The 17,176-nt window shown below is 33.7% G+C and overlaps 1 protein-coding gene across 1 annotated transcript in view; it reads right to left on the bottom strand.

The window, feature by feature from the left end:
- The window catches only part of LOC141812791 (uncharacterized), a 36,183-nt gene that overhangs the window by 12,673 nt on the left and 6,334 nt on the right, over positions 1-17,176 (bottom strand). The window contains 5 exon segments of the mRNA XM_074700778.1: positions 3,654-3,789; positions 9,826-9,894; positions 9,972-10,085; positions 16,125-16,261; positions 16,357-16,745. Of these exon segments, the coding sequence (XP_074556879.1) occupies positions 3,654-3,789; positions 9,826-9,894; positions 9,972-10,085; positions 16,125-16,261; positions 16,357-16,671 (771 nt within the window). The 5' untranslated portion in view covers positions 16,672-16,745.

Raw genomic sequence — 17,176 nt, 5'->3', positions numbered from 1 at the left:
GACACGTCCATACTTCTATTGGAATATCATCTAGTCCAACTGTTTTTTTTATTTTCCATCCCATTTAAAGCTTGCTCTACTTCTAAAGTTTGAATTCTACGATAAAAATTTAAATTTCTATACTCATTAGACCTACTTAAATTATCTAAGTTATGTTGGTCACATAAATCTTCATTAAAAAGTTGATGAAAATATCTTTTTCATTGCTCTTTTATTTCCTCATCATTTATAGTATTCTATTACATTCATCTTTAATACATCATATTTGAATTATATAAATGTCTATTTCCCTTTTTTCATATCTAATTTTCAATATAAATGTTCAAAATTTTCATTCTTAACTTCATTCACTGCTTTCTTGGCTTTAGCTATATATATTTTTTAATGTCTCTTATAATACCCTTCATTTTCTTTACTTTCTCATTCCATCATCAATCCTTTATTTGATGGTGCAACTCACTCTACATCCATATGAGAAAAAAATTGAAAAATAAATACAATATAAATGCAAGACCAACGCCTACATGGTTCTTTTCATAGTGTGCAAATAACTTTAAGGAAAACATGTCTATTTAGAAAGTTATTTATTAACAACAAAATCACTTGAAATTGACTCATACCACGCCTTCTTTTATATCTAATTTTCGATATAAGTGTTCAAAAGTTTCATCCTTAGTTTCATTTACTGTTTTCTTAACCTCTTTCTTAGCTACTGTATATTTTTTTAAGTTTTTCTCGTTTTTACAAGTATATAATATCTTATAGGTTGTTCGTTTTTTTCCTTAACTTTCTCTTGTACTTTCTTATTCCACCATCAAAAATCTTTACTTGGTGGTACACGTCCCTTTGACTCACTCTACATCTATGTGAGAAAAAAATTTTGAAAAATAAATACGAATATAAATCCAAGACCAACACCTACGTGGTTCTTTTCATAGTGTGCAAATAACTTTGAGGAAAACATGTCTGTTTAGAAAGTTATTTATTAACAACAAAATCACCAAAAATTGACTCATAGCACATCTTCTTAGAGTTATATTAGAAATTGCTTCTACATTTCAATCAAATTTTCATGTCAAGATTCTAAATCATTATACCCTATTTCTATATATTTAAAATAGCATATTCATATGTAAAGTTTCCGGTCCCTTATTTTTTTATGAATTGCTAAAAGTTTCATGAGATGTGTGGCAAGGAACAACAACAACTTGATTGCAAGGAAACATCAAACATTGATATTTTAGTTATATCATTCAACATCAAGTCACCATGATCAAATGATGAGAAGTAGCAACTATCGCAACAAAGTCCTTAACTCGTACAATGAAAATGTCATAAGATCCAAACTGAAAACCTAGTATATCTTCTCTGCCGCATATTTCTAAGATGCCATTTCATCTCCATTTCACTGTCACTAGAAGATTCAGAATACTTTCTTTTGGTATTCTTACAAAGATTTCTCATTTGGCATTAACAGAACAAATACTGGAATCAACCCAGATTTGTGTTTATTCAACACCCTAGTATGAGTGTAAGAAAGAAATGAATATATAATTAACTTCAGCAAAAAGGTGGAATCCGCCACTCTAACGGCTCCACACGGTCGACTCCACAACCATCTGTGAGAAGGTAAATCGAGAAACTGTAGTTAGCCACAACGGAGGAGGGTCTTGCCTCGGCTTCGCTGAGATTCGACTCTTGTCTATTTCAGCAACTCTACTCCGTCGTAACCAACTCAACTATGCCCCGGGAGCAAAAATATCATTAAAAAATGAATATATAACTAACTATATACACATGGAGAGAGAGAGAGAGAGAGAGAGAGAGAGAGTTGGCCTAGCCAAGAAATGGGTTCAATTACCCTATATTATGTGCGAGGCAAAGTTTATATATAAGAATTGGTCTACCAAAGAAATGGGCTTACTTCCCCGAACATGCAGTTATATATATATATATATATATATATATATATATATATGAATCACTACCATCAACTAATCAAGAACTCACATTAGTTTGTATCTTCACGCATCCTAGTAACTTGTTTTAAATATTTTATTTGAAGTATTTGGTATGCAAGTGCTAACTTCACATTGTTTCCTGTCAAAAAACATAAAAGAACATCCCTGATGAGTAGGCAAATTGCCACTTTCTATCAACTAAAGCTGACCAATTAAGTGGTTTAGATCATAGTTTGTAGAACCACAATCCTATGCAATATCGATTTGGGGTCAAATCGGTTCGGTCGGGATCGGATCATAGAATCACACGATCCTATCAAAACCCTTAAACTTTAATTTAATATTTAATAGGATGATCAAATTGATCAATGAAGACTAAATTAATTTGATATTTATTATAATTTCCATTAGAATTAATTAAATTAAATTATTAATAATAATATTAATGATATTAATGGCAATAATAGGATGAAGATATATAGAATAAATAAATATAATATATTTATAATTTTTAAAATTAAATTTTTTTTATATATTTTAATGAGATAATTGGATTAGAATATGAGGAAGTCTATTTAAACTATCTAATTTAAATTAGGAGTTGATTAAATCAATTAATTAAGATTTCGATTAAAAATATTAAGTTCACTAAAGTCACTATGTCATGCTCTCCCCTCACCTTCACTATGTCGTGCTCTTCCTCACCCATGCGCTCACGTGCTCACTACCGTTGCTCCCCTCACCCGTCGCTGCCAGCCACTGACCAACGCATTCCCCTCTTTCCCATTGCAAGTAGACATAAACAACCTCCGTCGGTCGTCAGAGATCATCCCTATCGCGAGAAACTATCAACGCCCAACTGCCCAAGTTCGCGTGTCCCCTCCACATATCGCCAATGATCGTCTCCTCACGCACCCCCATGCATCCCCTCCACTTTCGCTCTCCGCCGACGAGGACCCCCTCCCCCCCCCCCCTATCACTACCCGCCGACGAGGATGTTGTCCGCCTGTCCGTGGTTTAGGTGTGTGTGAAATCGTTTGTAATGTGAGATCGGTACGATCTCACCGATCCTGTATGATTTCAACGATTCTGTTCCAATTCCATTGTAAAATCCAATCTCAATCGATCTCGGATCGATTAACTGCTTCCAGATCGTACGATCTGGTTCACAATTTTGCAAATCATGGTATAGATGATAAGGATGCCACACTAGAGGAAGTTCTTTTTCTTTTTTAAAGTTGTTGTAGTTGTCTAAATAAATAAATGTAATAGAGATGAGAATTGCTAAAATGGATATGTGAAGTATTCATAGGCATTTTGTTTAAATAAATAAATGTAATATAGATGAGAAAATAGAATAAGATGCCATGAACATAAATGGCAGCCTAGTGCACATAAGATGCCATGAACATGTTCAAAGAAAATTAGTAATATTCTATATTTAAATAGGTTGAACCAAATAGCTAAAGGGATAGAGAGCGATGGACAAAATTACAATTAACTTAATTTAAAATGATTTAATAGATCTGAATATTACTAGTGACACATGCAGAGGATAAACACCTTCAAGACAAATCCCAAACAATATTTAAGGATGATGTGATTGTCTGTCTAATAAATTAAATCTACTCACAAAAACTGCAATATTTATGTGCTTGCCTATGTAAAGAAAGGCTACAAAAGTGATCTGACCTTTATATATGACATGTATTTATCGGTATCATCAACATCCATATCAGGTATTAATTCCCTCTTGGAGATTGTAAGGTCATTAATCTCTTCAGTGGAAGTAGCTAAACTCCCTTGCTTGTTATTGGTATATCCATCACTGCATATACAAGTTATTCAGCTCAGTGACATATAGACACTACCAAGCTGTGTTCATGGAATTGTTATGTTTAATGAAGGAACTGGCAAATAATATTGGCAGAGACCATATATATCCAAGTAATCATAATGGAAGAAAGTGGTTTACTTCTAATGCTAATTGTAAGTGGATTAGAAAATTTTATCACAATACAACTTTTCACTAGTTACATTAGAATAGTAGGTATGTGAAGATATCGTTTCTAAAATAAAACAACAGATCTCAACAGTGTTGTTTTGTCACAATAAATCAAAATATCAAGCATTTGAATCATTATCACTAGCTTAAAATAACAGAACATACAAACAACTTAACTGACCTTAAATTTTGAAGAAAATTTGATAAAAAGATATATTTTAGAATCACAAGCATAGATATGCAATCTGTATTGAACATACATGGTATATGGCCAAAAATGCAAAACACACAAATTTAGAATATGACTCCCCAAGTTATTTCTAGACAGAAAGTCGTAGGAATAATAAGAGGGGCTTATATTACTATTATGTTGGGGGCTTATATTACCATTAAGTTGGGTTCAGACATTTTGAAGCAATGGATATGCTTACAGGCTACTGAGACAACACTCTCATTTGAGCATGATGTGATATTTGGGTTAAGTGTCTACCTCGATGGAGGTTAGAGGGAGGGATGAGAATGAAAGAAGAGGGAAGAAGAGGGCAAGAAGGGGAATAGAAAAAAAACACATCTACTTCTAGGGAAGTAGAGGAAGGGCTAGGAGAGAGAAAATTAACCTAAATACCTTACCAGCGACCCGAATGGAAGCTCATTATCACCTTAGCCACTTATGCCTCGGTGCCTCTAGTACCTCACACTTATTGTTGCCTCCGTCACCAGTGCCTTTAAATTCATTGTCACCTCCAACACTTCCATCTCTACCTCCTCTACTTTTCGTCTCTAGAGCCCTCTCGCCATGGCCTCCAAGCTCCTTTGACCTTGCTATTGCATTTGTCTTTGCCTCCTCCAATTTGTTCTCACCTCTTCGCCTCTACCCATCGCCTCCATTCGACGTGCGAAAGGGCATTTTTCAGACCTCTTCCAAGGGAATTGTATGCTTTCGCATGAGCAGCCAAAAATCTACCACAAAAGGAGCTTTGCTCCCCTTCCCCAAAGCCAGCAGAAATAATGTATTCCCTCCAGAGTAGACATAATGTTAGTAGTGTTCCAACTGCAAAATTTATGTGCGAAAGAAAAGCTTCCATTGGTTGTCTTGCATGTTTTCGCAAGGGACTTGGGCCTTCATGAAAATGTCAAGTCATAAATGAAAGCGATTGCAATACTAAAATTTAAGCATATGAGAAGTTGTATGAGAGAGTTTTACAAGGCTTAGATGATTAATTACCATTAACATTAACCTGCAGTTAAATAGTTAGGTAGTTAGGTGATGATCTTAGTACCTTATTCACAGCCCCACTAAAAAAGTCACTTTCATATGTAGGTCTTTAAAAATAATATCACTGGCAAAGGTCATAAAGCAATTAAGAGATTCAATTAGTTCACTTGTCGAAATTAAACAAACAAAAAACCAAGGTTCAAAATTCGAGCTGTGCCAGAGTTTCGATTTAAGACTAGAACAATACAGTTACGGTACCATACCGTGCCGATACAGTTTTAGTACTTTTTTAAATATAAAAAATATTTTTATTAATATTTAATTGTTATAAATGTTTACTATTATGTTATATTTGAGATGTTGAATGTTGAGTTCAAGTTTTGATATTATCTCATGAGATATTTGATGCTTATTAAATCTTTTGCAACAACTGTTTGTTGAATGTATAAATTTAAAATCTATATATTTATTATTATTGCACATAATTAAATAGTCTTAATTACAATTTATTACAAAAGCATCAAGTCCAAGAGCTTGCATTTACCATTTACAATGGTGATGAAGATTGATATTCAATTTCAAGTTTCATTGCAGAGCAACAAGTCTAAGACCTTGCATTTATAATGGTCATGATCTTCAATTTCGACATCTTTAGATATATTTTGATGATTCTAAGGATTACTTATGTTACATTTATTTGAAAATTTCAAATTATTTATGGATTAATGTAATTTTTTATTTTGAGAATATGTAAAAGTGTTGTAGAAATTTTTTATTGCATAGTAAAGATGATTGATACATTGAGTATATATATATTATAATTCTTGAATGCTGACTTTAATTCTTGATCTCTATTGACATCACAAAAGTTAGAATAAACAAAATCTTTTAGATACCAAATTTTATCTTATTTAAAAATTTTATATTTTAGATAATTTTTTTAAAATAAATAATTAATTAAGTTAAATTAAAGTATTATTTAAAAAAAATAAGATTGAGTAAAAGTCAATTTAAGCTTAATAGGAGTCCACCAAGTAGACATGGTAATTAAGATCAAATAGATTTAAATTGGATTTAATTTAATTTATTTTGATCTATTTAAAATTAAATTAAATTTATATATAGAATAATTTAGTTTAATCATAGTAGTATTTAGAAATTATATTATATTTATTTTTTTTCTATCTTTCCTGGCAATTCGTCTCTTTAAAGGTGTATTTTTTCCTCTATCCTTAAAGAGGTTTTTTTTTTCTCACTTAGTTTCTATATTTATCCTTGTGGACAAGTGGAAGAGAAAAAAAATTAACAAAGAAAAATATACTCCAGTATTAAAAAGGTTTTTTCTAATCTTTGAATTTTAAAATGGAAAGGGAAAGGGGAAAAATTAAAGAAAAAAATAATCAGTTAAAAAATAAAAAAATGAAATAAGAAAAAAAGGCGAAAAACGCAACGACCTACTTCCACGAGATCGTTGCCTCGCAGAGGCCGCCCGAGGTCCTCGCCTGGCCACGGGACCTCATTATAGCCTCACGTGAGGCCTTGCTGCCACAGCAGCCTCGCCTAGCCGTGAAGGCCGCCGCTAGAGGCTCTGTCTTGCACCAGTGTTGGTCAGCGAGTGGATTGGTAAATTCTGTCTGTGTCAATCGGCACAACATGATTTTTTACACCGTGAAAAAACTATGGAACATAAAGAACATCATCATGAACAATTTAAGTGAAGAAAACTTGTACCACAAATAATTATAGGTGTCATCATCAATAGATTATTGATTGGGAGTACTATCCTATGAGAATAGGCGAGGCTAGTTACTTAAGAAGCCAAGGAGACCAAAAAGATGTCACAACAAATATTTATGTTATATGAAAAGGTCCAAAAATGGAAGCAACAATTCACTTTAGTTACAATACATTCAAAAGACAAACTAAATTGTTGTTTAAATCATTGGAATCAAGATTCGATAACCAAAGAATCTAAACAATAGCTGCATCCAATCTTTTCGATTGGTGAAATTAGAATAAAAAATGAGAAAGATATGGTAAAACGAGATAGGAAAAATAAAAAATGAGAAAGATATAGTAAAACTATTTCACATATGAGATTACAACACCATTATAAAATCTTAAGAAGAATGCTTATTATATGTCATTACATGCACAATTATTAATAGTACATTTTCAATAGTACAATATACAAATAACGATATTAATATAACAATTATCAATTACAATGCACGGCTGTTGAAAAAAGTTATAGCCAATAATAAAATTATACTTTTAATATAGATTACCTAATTTTATTAGATTCTTAATATATTTTTTAAGTAATGTTATTAATAGTCAATGTTATAAAGTTAGTTGTTAGGGATTATATTACCTATGATCAAAGTCGAGTCCCTAATTGAATTCGAACGATTTTTGATTGAAGGCTGGGTAATTTGAGGATCACTGTTAATTAGGAGAGATTGTTGCATTCTTTATGGATCTACAACACCCTCTTAAATCCAAGTTGCTCAATTGAATAGTGTGCAAGAGAAAGGTAAGTAAGGTGTTGTGTTCTATGAGCGAGGGCAAGGTTAAATTTGTGTGTTTTTTCCTCGTGTTGGATCTCAAGCTATTATAAGGCTAAACAATTTAAGAAAGCAAACAAAAAAAAAACATTCTTGTTCCTAAGCAAGTTCTCTAACAATTAAGCTAGGATTAAAGGGATGCTGGATCAATCAAAGGAGGACATGCAATTGGGTATGAATTTGTTCCCATGTCACTCTAGCGGACTAAGGAATCTTGGTAGCTCACCACTAAGTGGTGAGATGTTCTAGCTGAGCTTTATTTGAACTTTAACTCAAACAATTATGGCACATGAAGCAAAATACTTCTCAATCAATTTCTTTGTCATAAAGAAGCAGAAAGCTCGGGGTCGCCAAGACTAGGCAAGAGTCTGCCTGGACTGCCTCTCAATGAGCAGATGTGCCATGTGCAGGCAAACAACATGGGTGTGCACGAGCGAGCAGTTGCTACAGACCTACTGCAAGCTGTGTGCACACAAGCACATGACATGGGTATATGGGCAATGAATGGCTATGGATCTGCTGCACATAAGCAAGTGAGGACTGCAAACGGTTGCTCAAGGTAGAGACGTACATGAGCAGCTAGTGAGTAAACAAGTAAAAACAAGAGATCTACTGTAATGCTCACCTGCAACACTCGATAGAATGTTATGGTCAGTGAGGGGCAAAGTGCAAGAGGATTCATCACTGGAGAAGGGCCACAGCTAGACAAGATTATTAGGATTGTATATGTTGACGATGGCAACTAAATACTATGTTGTAATGAGGAAATTACTTTGGGTTAATTACCATAGCATCCAGTCTCCTAACATATGTTTATTGATCGTCAACATAAAATTACAATTATATCCCTAATCCCTAGTATTATATAGTATTTACATTTAGGTCTCTAGGTCCATAACATAATTATACCTAAAGATCTGTCTCACTTGGAATCAAAAGCAACGTATTATATTTGCAGAAAAATGAAAAGCTGCAAAGATCTACATGAAGATTAAAACAAGAAAAAAATAGAGGAAATTGATGAGACTGGAAACTGAATAAATTTCAGCTATAAAGTTTGTGCTTATTGCTTCTTGTTTGTAAACTTGACACTTTTAACAGATGGGGTATAGGTAGTGGTAAAATGGTTTGGGTAGAAATGGTGAAGTTACTGCTGAAACCTAACTGGTTTTCATATGAATCCTGGATAGTTGGAAACCTTTGCAAATGAAATTTATCAATTGGCAAGGCCAAAGGCTGTCTGCAACAATCCTTCGAGGTTGCAGCATATCCTTGTTGAATATCAAACTGAAAAATACAGGTTAAATCTACTTGAACTATTCATCTACCTCCTCTAAACCTGTGTAAAATACTGACACTAGGACATCAACGCTGAGTTGACACCCAATGTCCTTATTGATCATGTGTTTAATTTTTTATAAATAGCTGTGTCAAATACTTAGATCCATACATGCAAGTCCAAGTAACAGAGGGAAACCAGTGCACTCGGTACTAGATCCTTGCACCTGATGCAGTGACTATGCAGGCATCCAACATAGCCACATTTTTTTTCACCAAAAATCTTTAACATCAGCAAACAACAGTGTAAAATATGAAAGAGATTACAAGCAATACGATTTCACTAAAAAGAGGCATAATGAGATTACAAGCAATGAGGTTTCACTAAAAAGAGGCATAATGCTGACATTTCCTGTTAATATGTGAACACTAACACAGACCAAATTTTGGAATACTAAAGAACATTACACTTACGATGTGAATTGATAGCATAAAAAGCTGTCCATCCACATGGTTACAGAATCTAGCATATGTGTTGAAATTAACCATACCAAACTGTGAGATATGCCACATAACTTGCAGATGAGCAACTTACCAGAAATCCACCAAAGTTACTGGAACAAGTACCAAAATGTGAGCACCAGAGTATTTTGTTCCTATTCTCCCTTAAATCTCAAATAACTAAGAGATTGAATCGAAGTACAAAAATTATAAAGAGTGAAGCTACGATTACTGTAAAATGGACACAGGTAAAAATAAGTTCACCCACAAGTATAAGAAAAAAAATGGAAAATCTACCTCCACAATTTCTCTGGATCCTTGCAATTTAACCATCCCTCTTTCCAATTTTTTATAGCCCTTAGCAAGCTGCAAACACAAACATAATATATAATTGTTTTTAACTATTAAAAAAAGTACACTCAATTTATTCACACTGCCCGTACCCTTTATGATACTTATTTATCTCAGAATAATATGCCTTCTTATTCAGTAGAGATTGTTGCTTTGCTTGCAAAACATTGTCTGGATGAAGATTTCCAGCGCAAAGAGAAGTAGACCTGGATAGTGTATCAGACAATTACTTCAACCTAGATGATTGGCAAATTGGAACTGTAGGAATGAACAGTAAGTCCCATTAAGATCCTCAGGAAGCTAGTTTTAGTATACAGATTTTATTATGTAACTTGCAGACAATGATTTTTTACAGTTTAACCCCCAACACTCACTATTAAGTTAGGTAATATATTCCATTTTGTCCAAGTTTGTTAAGAACAGAACCACCGAGGTTTAAAATTCATATGATACTGGACAGTATGAGCAGCATATACTGGTTTCACCATTCACACAAACCAGGCAAAGAGACCATGCAGAGTGATTGGTACAGGATAAAGACTGATCGGAACATCAGATTAAGGCAGTAATGCCCTGGGTAATGTTACTATTCCTCAAAATCACAAATTATAATGTACCCCTCAAATTTCGGAAATTATAATTCAATGGTGGCAACATCCTTTTTTGATCAATGTCAACACCACAGATCATGATGTGATGATGAACAACAGTTGAAGGGAGAAGATTAACTACACAGAAGAAACCAGCTCATCCTTCCCATTTTTGTCTCATGAAAAGAATTTGTTACTTCACAAGAATCCCAATATAAAATTCTGTTGGATTCCTCCAGGAAGACAATTCAGCAACTATCAAAATTTTAAAATAAGTACCAATTGTCGTCACACTTTATTCATAGGTGATTGGACTTACACCTATAATTATCTGGTTTACTATTTTCAATGCTATAAAAGATGGGTGACTAGGAAGGTTGATTACCTAGTTGTGTTAGTATTCACATAATTATCAACAAGCTCAAATATAATATAATCCTTGAGTAGCTGGACTAGGAGTTATTGAGTAAATTGAGTGTGACAAAATTCCAGTCACATTTAAACTTTATTCAGATACAAGCAGAATGGATTTTAGGAACCACTTTGTGAGATGAGTCAAGGGATGGAGCTAGTGCAAAATGATCCAGTTTTGACTTGGCTAAGACAACTACTAAACGAATTAAGTATTCATTTAACCTATCAATCCTTTAATATTTTATTTAATATAGATATATAGCCATTTAGTTTATATTTGGAATTTAAATGTGCATTTGGAAGGAAAAATCAATCGAGATCACACCAAGAAACCTAAAATACCTGCCCCACTGTACTATGTCCCAGACAATATAGTACCAACAGCATATCAGTTCCATACCAATATTTTTGAACTTGGGAATCACTGTAGGACCTTTTAATCAATTACTGAACTACCAGCCAAGTGGTAATAATTTCTTGAGTCATACCTCACATATAGGATGAACTGAACAAAGGATTAAAAGCAATATGCAGACATGTTTGGGTAATATGAACATCCATTGCAGTTTATTGCTTTTCCAAAAATCTCCACTTTAGTCCATTAAATCACCTATATAATCAAGGGTATATTATAGTTTACTGCTACTCCATTCCCACACACCCACCCACCCCCTTCTTGTATCACCTATCTAATCATGGGTATATTATAACTTTTCAACTCATAAATAAAAATCTTAAACTAGATTAGTTCACAAGTGTCAATCTCCTAACCTATATTATACTTTGGTACTTAATCTAGTAATGACACATAATGAGACACCCATGTTTAGTCCCACATGATAACTGTGGGCAAACAAGGAGGGGTTGATGATGCAAACAAGTGAATTATAGATACATGGTCAATACATTTTAGGCCCATAATTTGGGATTCAATAGGTTGAGACCTCAACTAGATGACCTAGACCCATACTAGCCTGTGAGGAGTTGTGTCAAGTTAGGCCAACGTCAGTTCAAAACATGTCAGACACGAACAAATTACATGAGGTCCAATGCAGCACAAGCTTAAGCCCAAGATAAGTTGGGGCTAAACCTAGTAAGTCGATTCTTTTTTTATATATAAAATTACAAATTATGTTTTAAATACTAAACAATAATAAAAATACAAAAATTAGAATAATAATACTAAAAATGATTTTTTTCTTAAATGTTATTTTTAAAATAATAATATTATTATATATGTGGAAAATTTAGGTGGATCAAACTCGATTTGCAGCTTGAAGTCAACTTGTGAGTCATGTTTGGCCCAATCTTGTCGCACTAGGAACAATGTGCGAGTAATGCGACTGTTGCTCAACTCTAGCCCTTCACTTTAGGCCTAATAGAGCTAGGCCATAGATAATCGTGCCTTGCACGGTCTGCAATATGGTTGCCATCTCTAGATCCATCATGTCAATGAGCCAATTATCACAATTAGATTACTCAATTGTATTTGGCAATAGAGAAAATCTAGATCTACAATACGTTAGTAGGTTAGGTGTTCCAATTGGAATGGATTGTTTGTGATGGAGACACCATTGGTTAGGTTTAACATGACGCCAATTAAGAACATGAGCTTTAACGATGACACAAACTGTTAAGTACTAGAAATTACATCACCTCAATTTAGTCCTACATGAAGAGTTGTAAGCTAATTAACAGGGTTAATAGGCTTAGATATGCTACTGTCACATGGGATTAAGATCTATTGCGTCGATGGTCTAATTTTCTTTTTCCACAAAGTTGTGTTATCACGATGTCCTAGTTTAGTCTCGAATGGGAAGTTATGAGCTTAATATGGAAGATTAGTGGATTACAAAGCTTCAATGAGTGAACTACCACTAATTTGGGCTTAGCATTTGTAGGTGGAAGATTCGCCTATTATGCTAGTTCTCTCATTTGGAAAGGTGAGCTGTTATATTATGGTATTAGGGAGAACTTAATGCTAGGCTTGGTGGTGTTCCCAAGAGAAAGGACAAACTACATTTGTAAAACCACTTCTATATTGAATCTCTAATGCCATTGACCAGCGATTTTAGGCTTTGACAAGGATGTCAAATCTTTGATGAAGGAGATTCCGAGACGCTAATTTAGTCTCACATAAGAAGTTACTAATTATAAGGATTATGAGGTTTGTATGAGTGAACAACTACTACTTTTGGCATAAGCATTATCAAGCAGTGGTTTGGTTTATCAAGTTAGTGGGTTATATTGGACAGGTTACCTAAAGATAAGGTGGATCATCTATCCTTCCTGCCCAACTCAGCATTTCAAAAAACTAGTTTGTATATAACTTTAATCTTAATACACTAATCCTCTTACTAGAATTCCATCAGGATAATTTTATTGTATTATAGTGGATGCATCGTGAAGGGTCCAAAACAAATCACATGCATGGCAGCAGTAAACTAACACATAGTAAAATGTAATCTGCAAAACTTTGCTAATAGTCTACATATTAACCAGTTAGTAGTATTAGAATTGATCTACACCCAAGATATCAGACATCAGGATCCATTGGGTAAGTTGAGGAAATTGTATGAGAATATTTTACTATTGAATAGAACCCCTCTAACTAGGAACGGTAAAGATAGTCCACATAGTGCTAATCTAACACTCACCATCGAGATAGAGCAAAGGCATTAATAGAGCTTGGTTTGTTATCAAATTTGATAAAAAAAAAAAGCTTCTAGAGGCTTAATGATGATATTGGCAAAATATTCTTCAATATGTGACTACATCATGGATGAAGCAACCGCTAATGGATGACTGGATTACTAGCAATACAATTTGTTATTTTATAATCACAATCCATGATAGATTATACTAAACTCCTCCATCTGACTCTTCATCTGAATTATCTCACAAGCACAATGAGCCATAGATCAATATTTGATTTTAGCACAAAAAGAATGAGATGCAACACTTTATTCTTCCATTTAGTCACCAAGTTTCCACCGATGGAAAATGGGCATGATATATAGAAACATAAATCTGCAGTCACTACTAGACCCAACATAGTCAGTACCACTATGGGCTTCAATATGTAGGTTTCTTATTTTTTGTATGATAATCATTTTATGGGAGCCTTTTCGATATAGCCAAATCAATACAATCTCTGAATGATTGTTTAGGATTCTAAATATGTTATCTAAGTATTCCAACTTCAGATGATTTGGTTTTGTAATGATTTGGATAACTTATCCGTAAGATTTTGATATATAGAATACCCACTAACAATTAATAGAATGATTGATTAAGCATAATCTTTTTCTCACAATTCTATCAACAACAATAACAAGAAGATGTGAGATACAAATTAGAAATTTCATTTTATTTTTTAAGGGTTTATTATAGTAGATCTCTTGTTTAGAAAGGATAAGTTATATAAGATAGTTTCAAATTTGGTAATTATCTTGTTTGGGAATATAGGATATTTTTAGTATAACTTTATTTAGGGTATAATTTTATTTTGGTTTATTTCCAAGTTTGTTTAGATTAGAGTCAATAAAAGGTCTGAATACCCCCATGTTGAAACATCTTTTTTCTTTATAATATTTCTCTTGGCTATTTGAATTTGATACTATATTAGTGTATCAGAGCCAGCCCCCAATTTCAGGTTTCCCTACAGATTCTACCATGTTCTCTCATTCTCTGCTTACAAGGCTGCAAAGTATCCTACGACATTCACTGTTTGTGATTCTCATATTCACCTGCATTTTCTATTCACAAGCCTTCATCTCCTGTAAAATATGGTGCAACATCCCTCCCATGAACGTTGCCTATATCTTTCTTGGTAGACCAGACTATACAACCTCTACATGATTCATTACGCAAGAGAAAACACTTATCAAATACAATAAAAAGAGTATCAAATTGAACTCAGAAAAGATAATGGATTGAACCAAAGCTCAAGCCACAAAAAAAAATCAATTAGTCAATGAGTCAATCTCTTCACTTTCTTGTACAGTCACAGTTTGAGGAAGACGGGAAGGATACAAGAGTAGTGTTGGCTTTAGTATCTCACATTAAAGTTGGCACCAATGGACCACCTGAAGGCCATCCACCATAAGTTAAGGAATTCTTAAGAGGCTTGTAAGATATACCTCAAACAAGTTACCTGGTACCATCATTATGGACCATTAGGCAAGCAACAAATCTTGTCCTAAGTTCATAGTTACCAACCTTCCATACTATTATGTAAATCCCCAAGTTCGCACTGACTCAACAGGCAAGTCAAAGACTTCTAAAGAAAGGTTTGTTCATGTATTACTAACCCCTTAAAAAGATGGCTCTTAAAGAATGCATCAATAATCATGTCATCAATAAGATCACCATCAGTGAAATTTCCCATACCTAGACCTGATGGCATGCTCAACTTGATGATAAGAGTGCAATGGTTCTCCAAGATTGACCTCTGCAGCAGCCATCACAAGATCAAAATCAAGACTGTAATGAATGAAAGATACCCATATATCACCTAATAGATTGTACAAATGGCATAACTCTCGAGCATCCTAAGCACATTTATGAGTGATGAATTAAGCTCTACAACCCTTTATTGGAAAATTTATTGTAGTCCAATTTGATGACATTTATTGAACATTTGCCTAAAAGTCAACGTTGACTGGCAATCTAACATGCAGCCCTCACCCTTTTTCATCTGGGCTAGGGACTGACATTGGTGGGTTTGCACTTTGATGACATCCTATAATATATAGTAAGGCACATGAAATATATGTGACTCGTCCTTAAAACATTGCAAGCTAAAGAGCTATATGCCAATCTGAAAATGCACCTCAATCTTAGATATTCTCAAGTTTATCATTTCAGTTCAAGGCATTTCTACAGATCACAAAATTAGGCAATTAAGGGCTGCCTTGAACTGAAGACAATTTAGGAAATTTTGAACTTCCCTAGCTTTGCTACCATTATATATGCTTCATAAAGAACATTAGTTCTATGATGAGTCTTATCACAAATTGTCTTAAAAAATGGATGAGATTTTCATTTATCTAAGTCTATCTCCATAACTTTTCAAAAGACTAAAGAAAAGATGGCAAAGGTCTTTATCCTCGTGTAACCAAACCTCTCTAGGAGCAAAAATCTTAATGGCACCAGTTCCATCATAAGAATCTTAATTAAATCTTTGAATTGTCACAAATTGACCAGGTGAAATTATTGAGCAATGAAAAAGGTTCTTGCCATTTCAAGAAAGGGTTTCCAAAATAGTGATTTTCGCCCTCAAGTAATGAATGAACTACTTGTTCTGCACCTTTCCCACTAGGAAGAAACTGAGTGAGAAGCTTTCGCTCTGATTCTGAGAGACAAGTTGCCCAAACCTGACAAATTCTTAAAGCATATATTTTTAGCATATTAGCGAATTAAAAGAGATACAAATGATAAGCAGAATCCATTAGCATATGGACAATCATACCTCATGAGAAAGCACATTCATCAAATTGTCCAAGCTAAAAATTTCTTGAGGAATAGCAATGATATCAGCCAAACCATTATGAGACAGGGAAACAGTATCAAGGAAGGGAGTGATGTCTGTCCATGAAAGGCCAACTTGTTCCTTCTTTGCCACAACTCTTCTTTGAATGTCATCCCATTCCAAATCTACATGGCATCTTAGATTTAATATGCAATCAGATGAGTCCTGCCTTTTTTTCTTTCCTTTGAATTGTTCATGGATATTAGAACTTGTTAAACGTTTCTTCTGTTGACCAGCAGCCATCCTGCATGTCATCTATGCAAAGCCATATGTGCAATGTGTTTGGCAACAAGTCCCGGCTCCTAACTCCCCTATATGAGTGTATTTCCCTGATGAACAAAATGACAAGTATCTTAACAGATGCATTAAGAAGGAATAATATGATCATATGAGAAAATAAATACTAACAATTACAACTAAACTAATTCTAAGAATCAAACACAAAATTCACAAGTAGGATAAAGTACTAGCTCTATACAATAGTTAATTTTACATTAGTTGGTAAATGTGGAAGCCGGCCTTTATTGATTTCCATATGAGAATTGCAATATGCAAGCTCAGAGCTATCATTTCTTTAAATGTTGATGAAAAAAATAAATAATAATTTATTCAACATATATGTGTTATAATACCTATCTACCTCTTGTTATGCAATCAAATTAAAACTTATTGAATAATTAATTGATTTCTAATTTTTCAGTCATCGTTTTTTTTGCTTATCATGATCAATTAATAACAAAAGGCATTTTTCCAATATATA

The sequence above is a fragment of the Curcuma longa genome, chromosome 19, assembly GCF_044706935.1.
Source record: "Curcuma longa cultivar G26 ecotype Majalengka, Jawa Barat chromosome 19, ITB_CL_G26_1.1, whole genome shotgun sequence".
NCBI classification, from domain to species: Eukaryota; Viridiplantae; Streptophyta; class Magnoliopsida; order Zingiberales; family Zingiberaceae; genus Curcuma; species Curcuma longa.
This window is presented reverse-complemented; position numbering and strand designations above follow the sequence as displayed.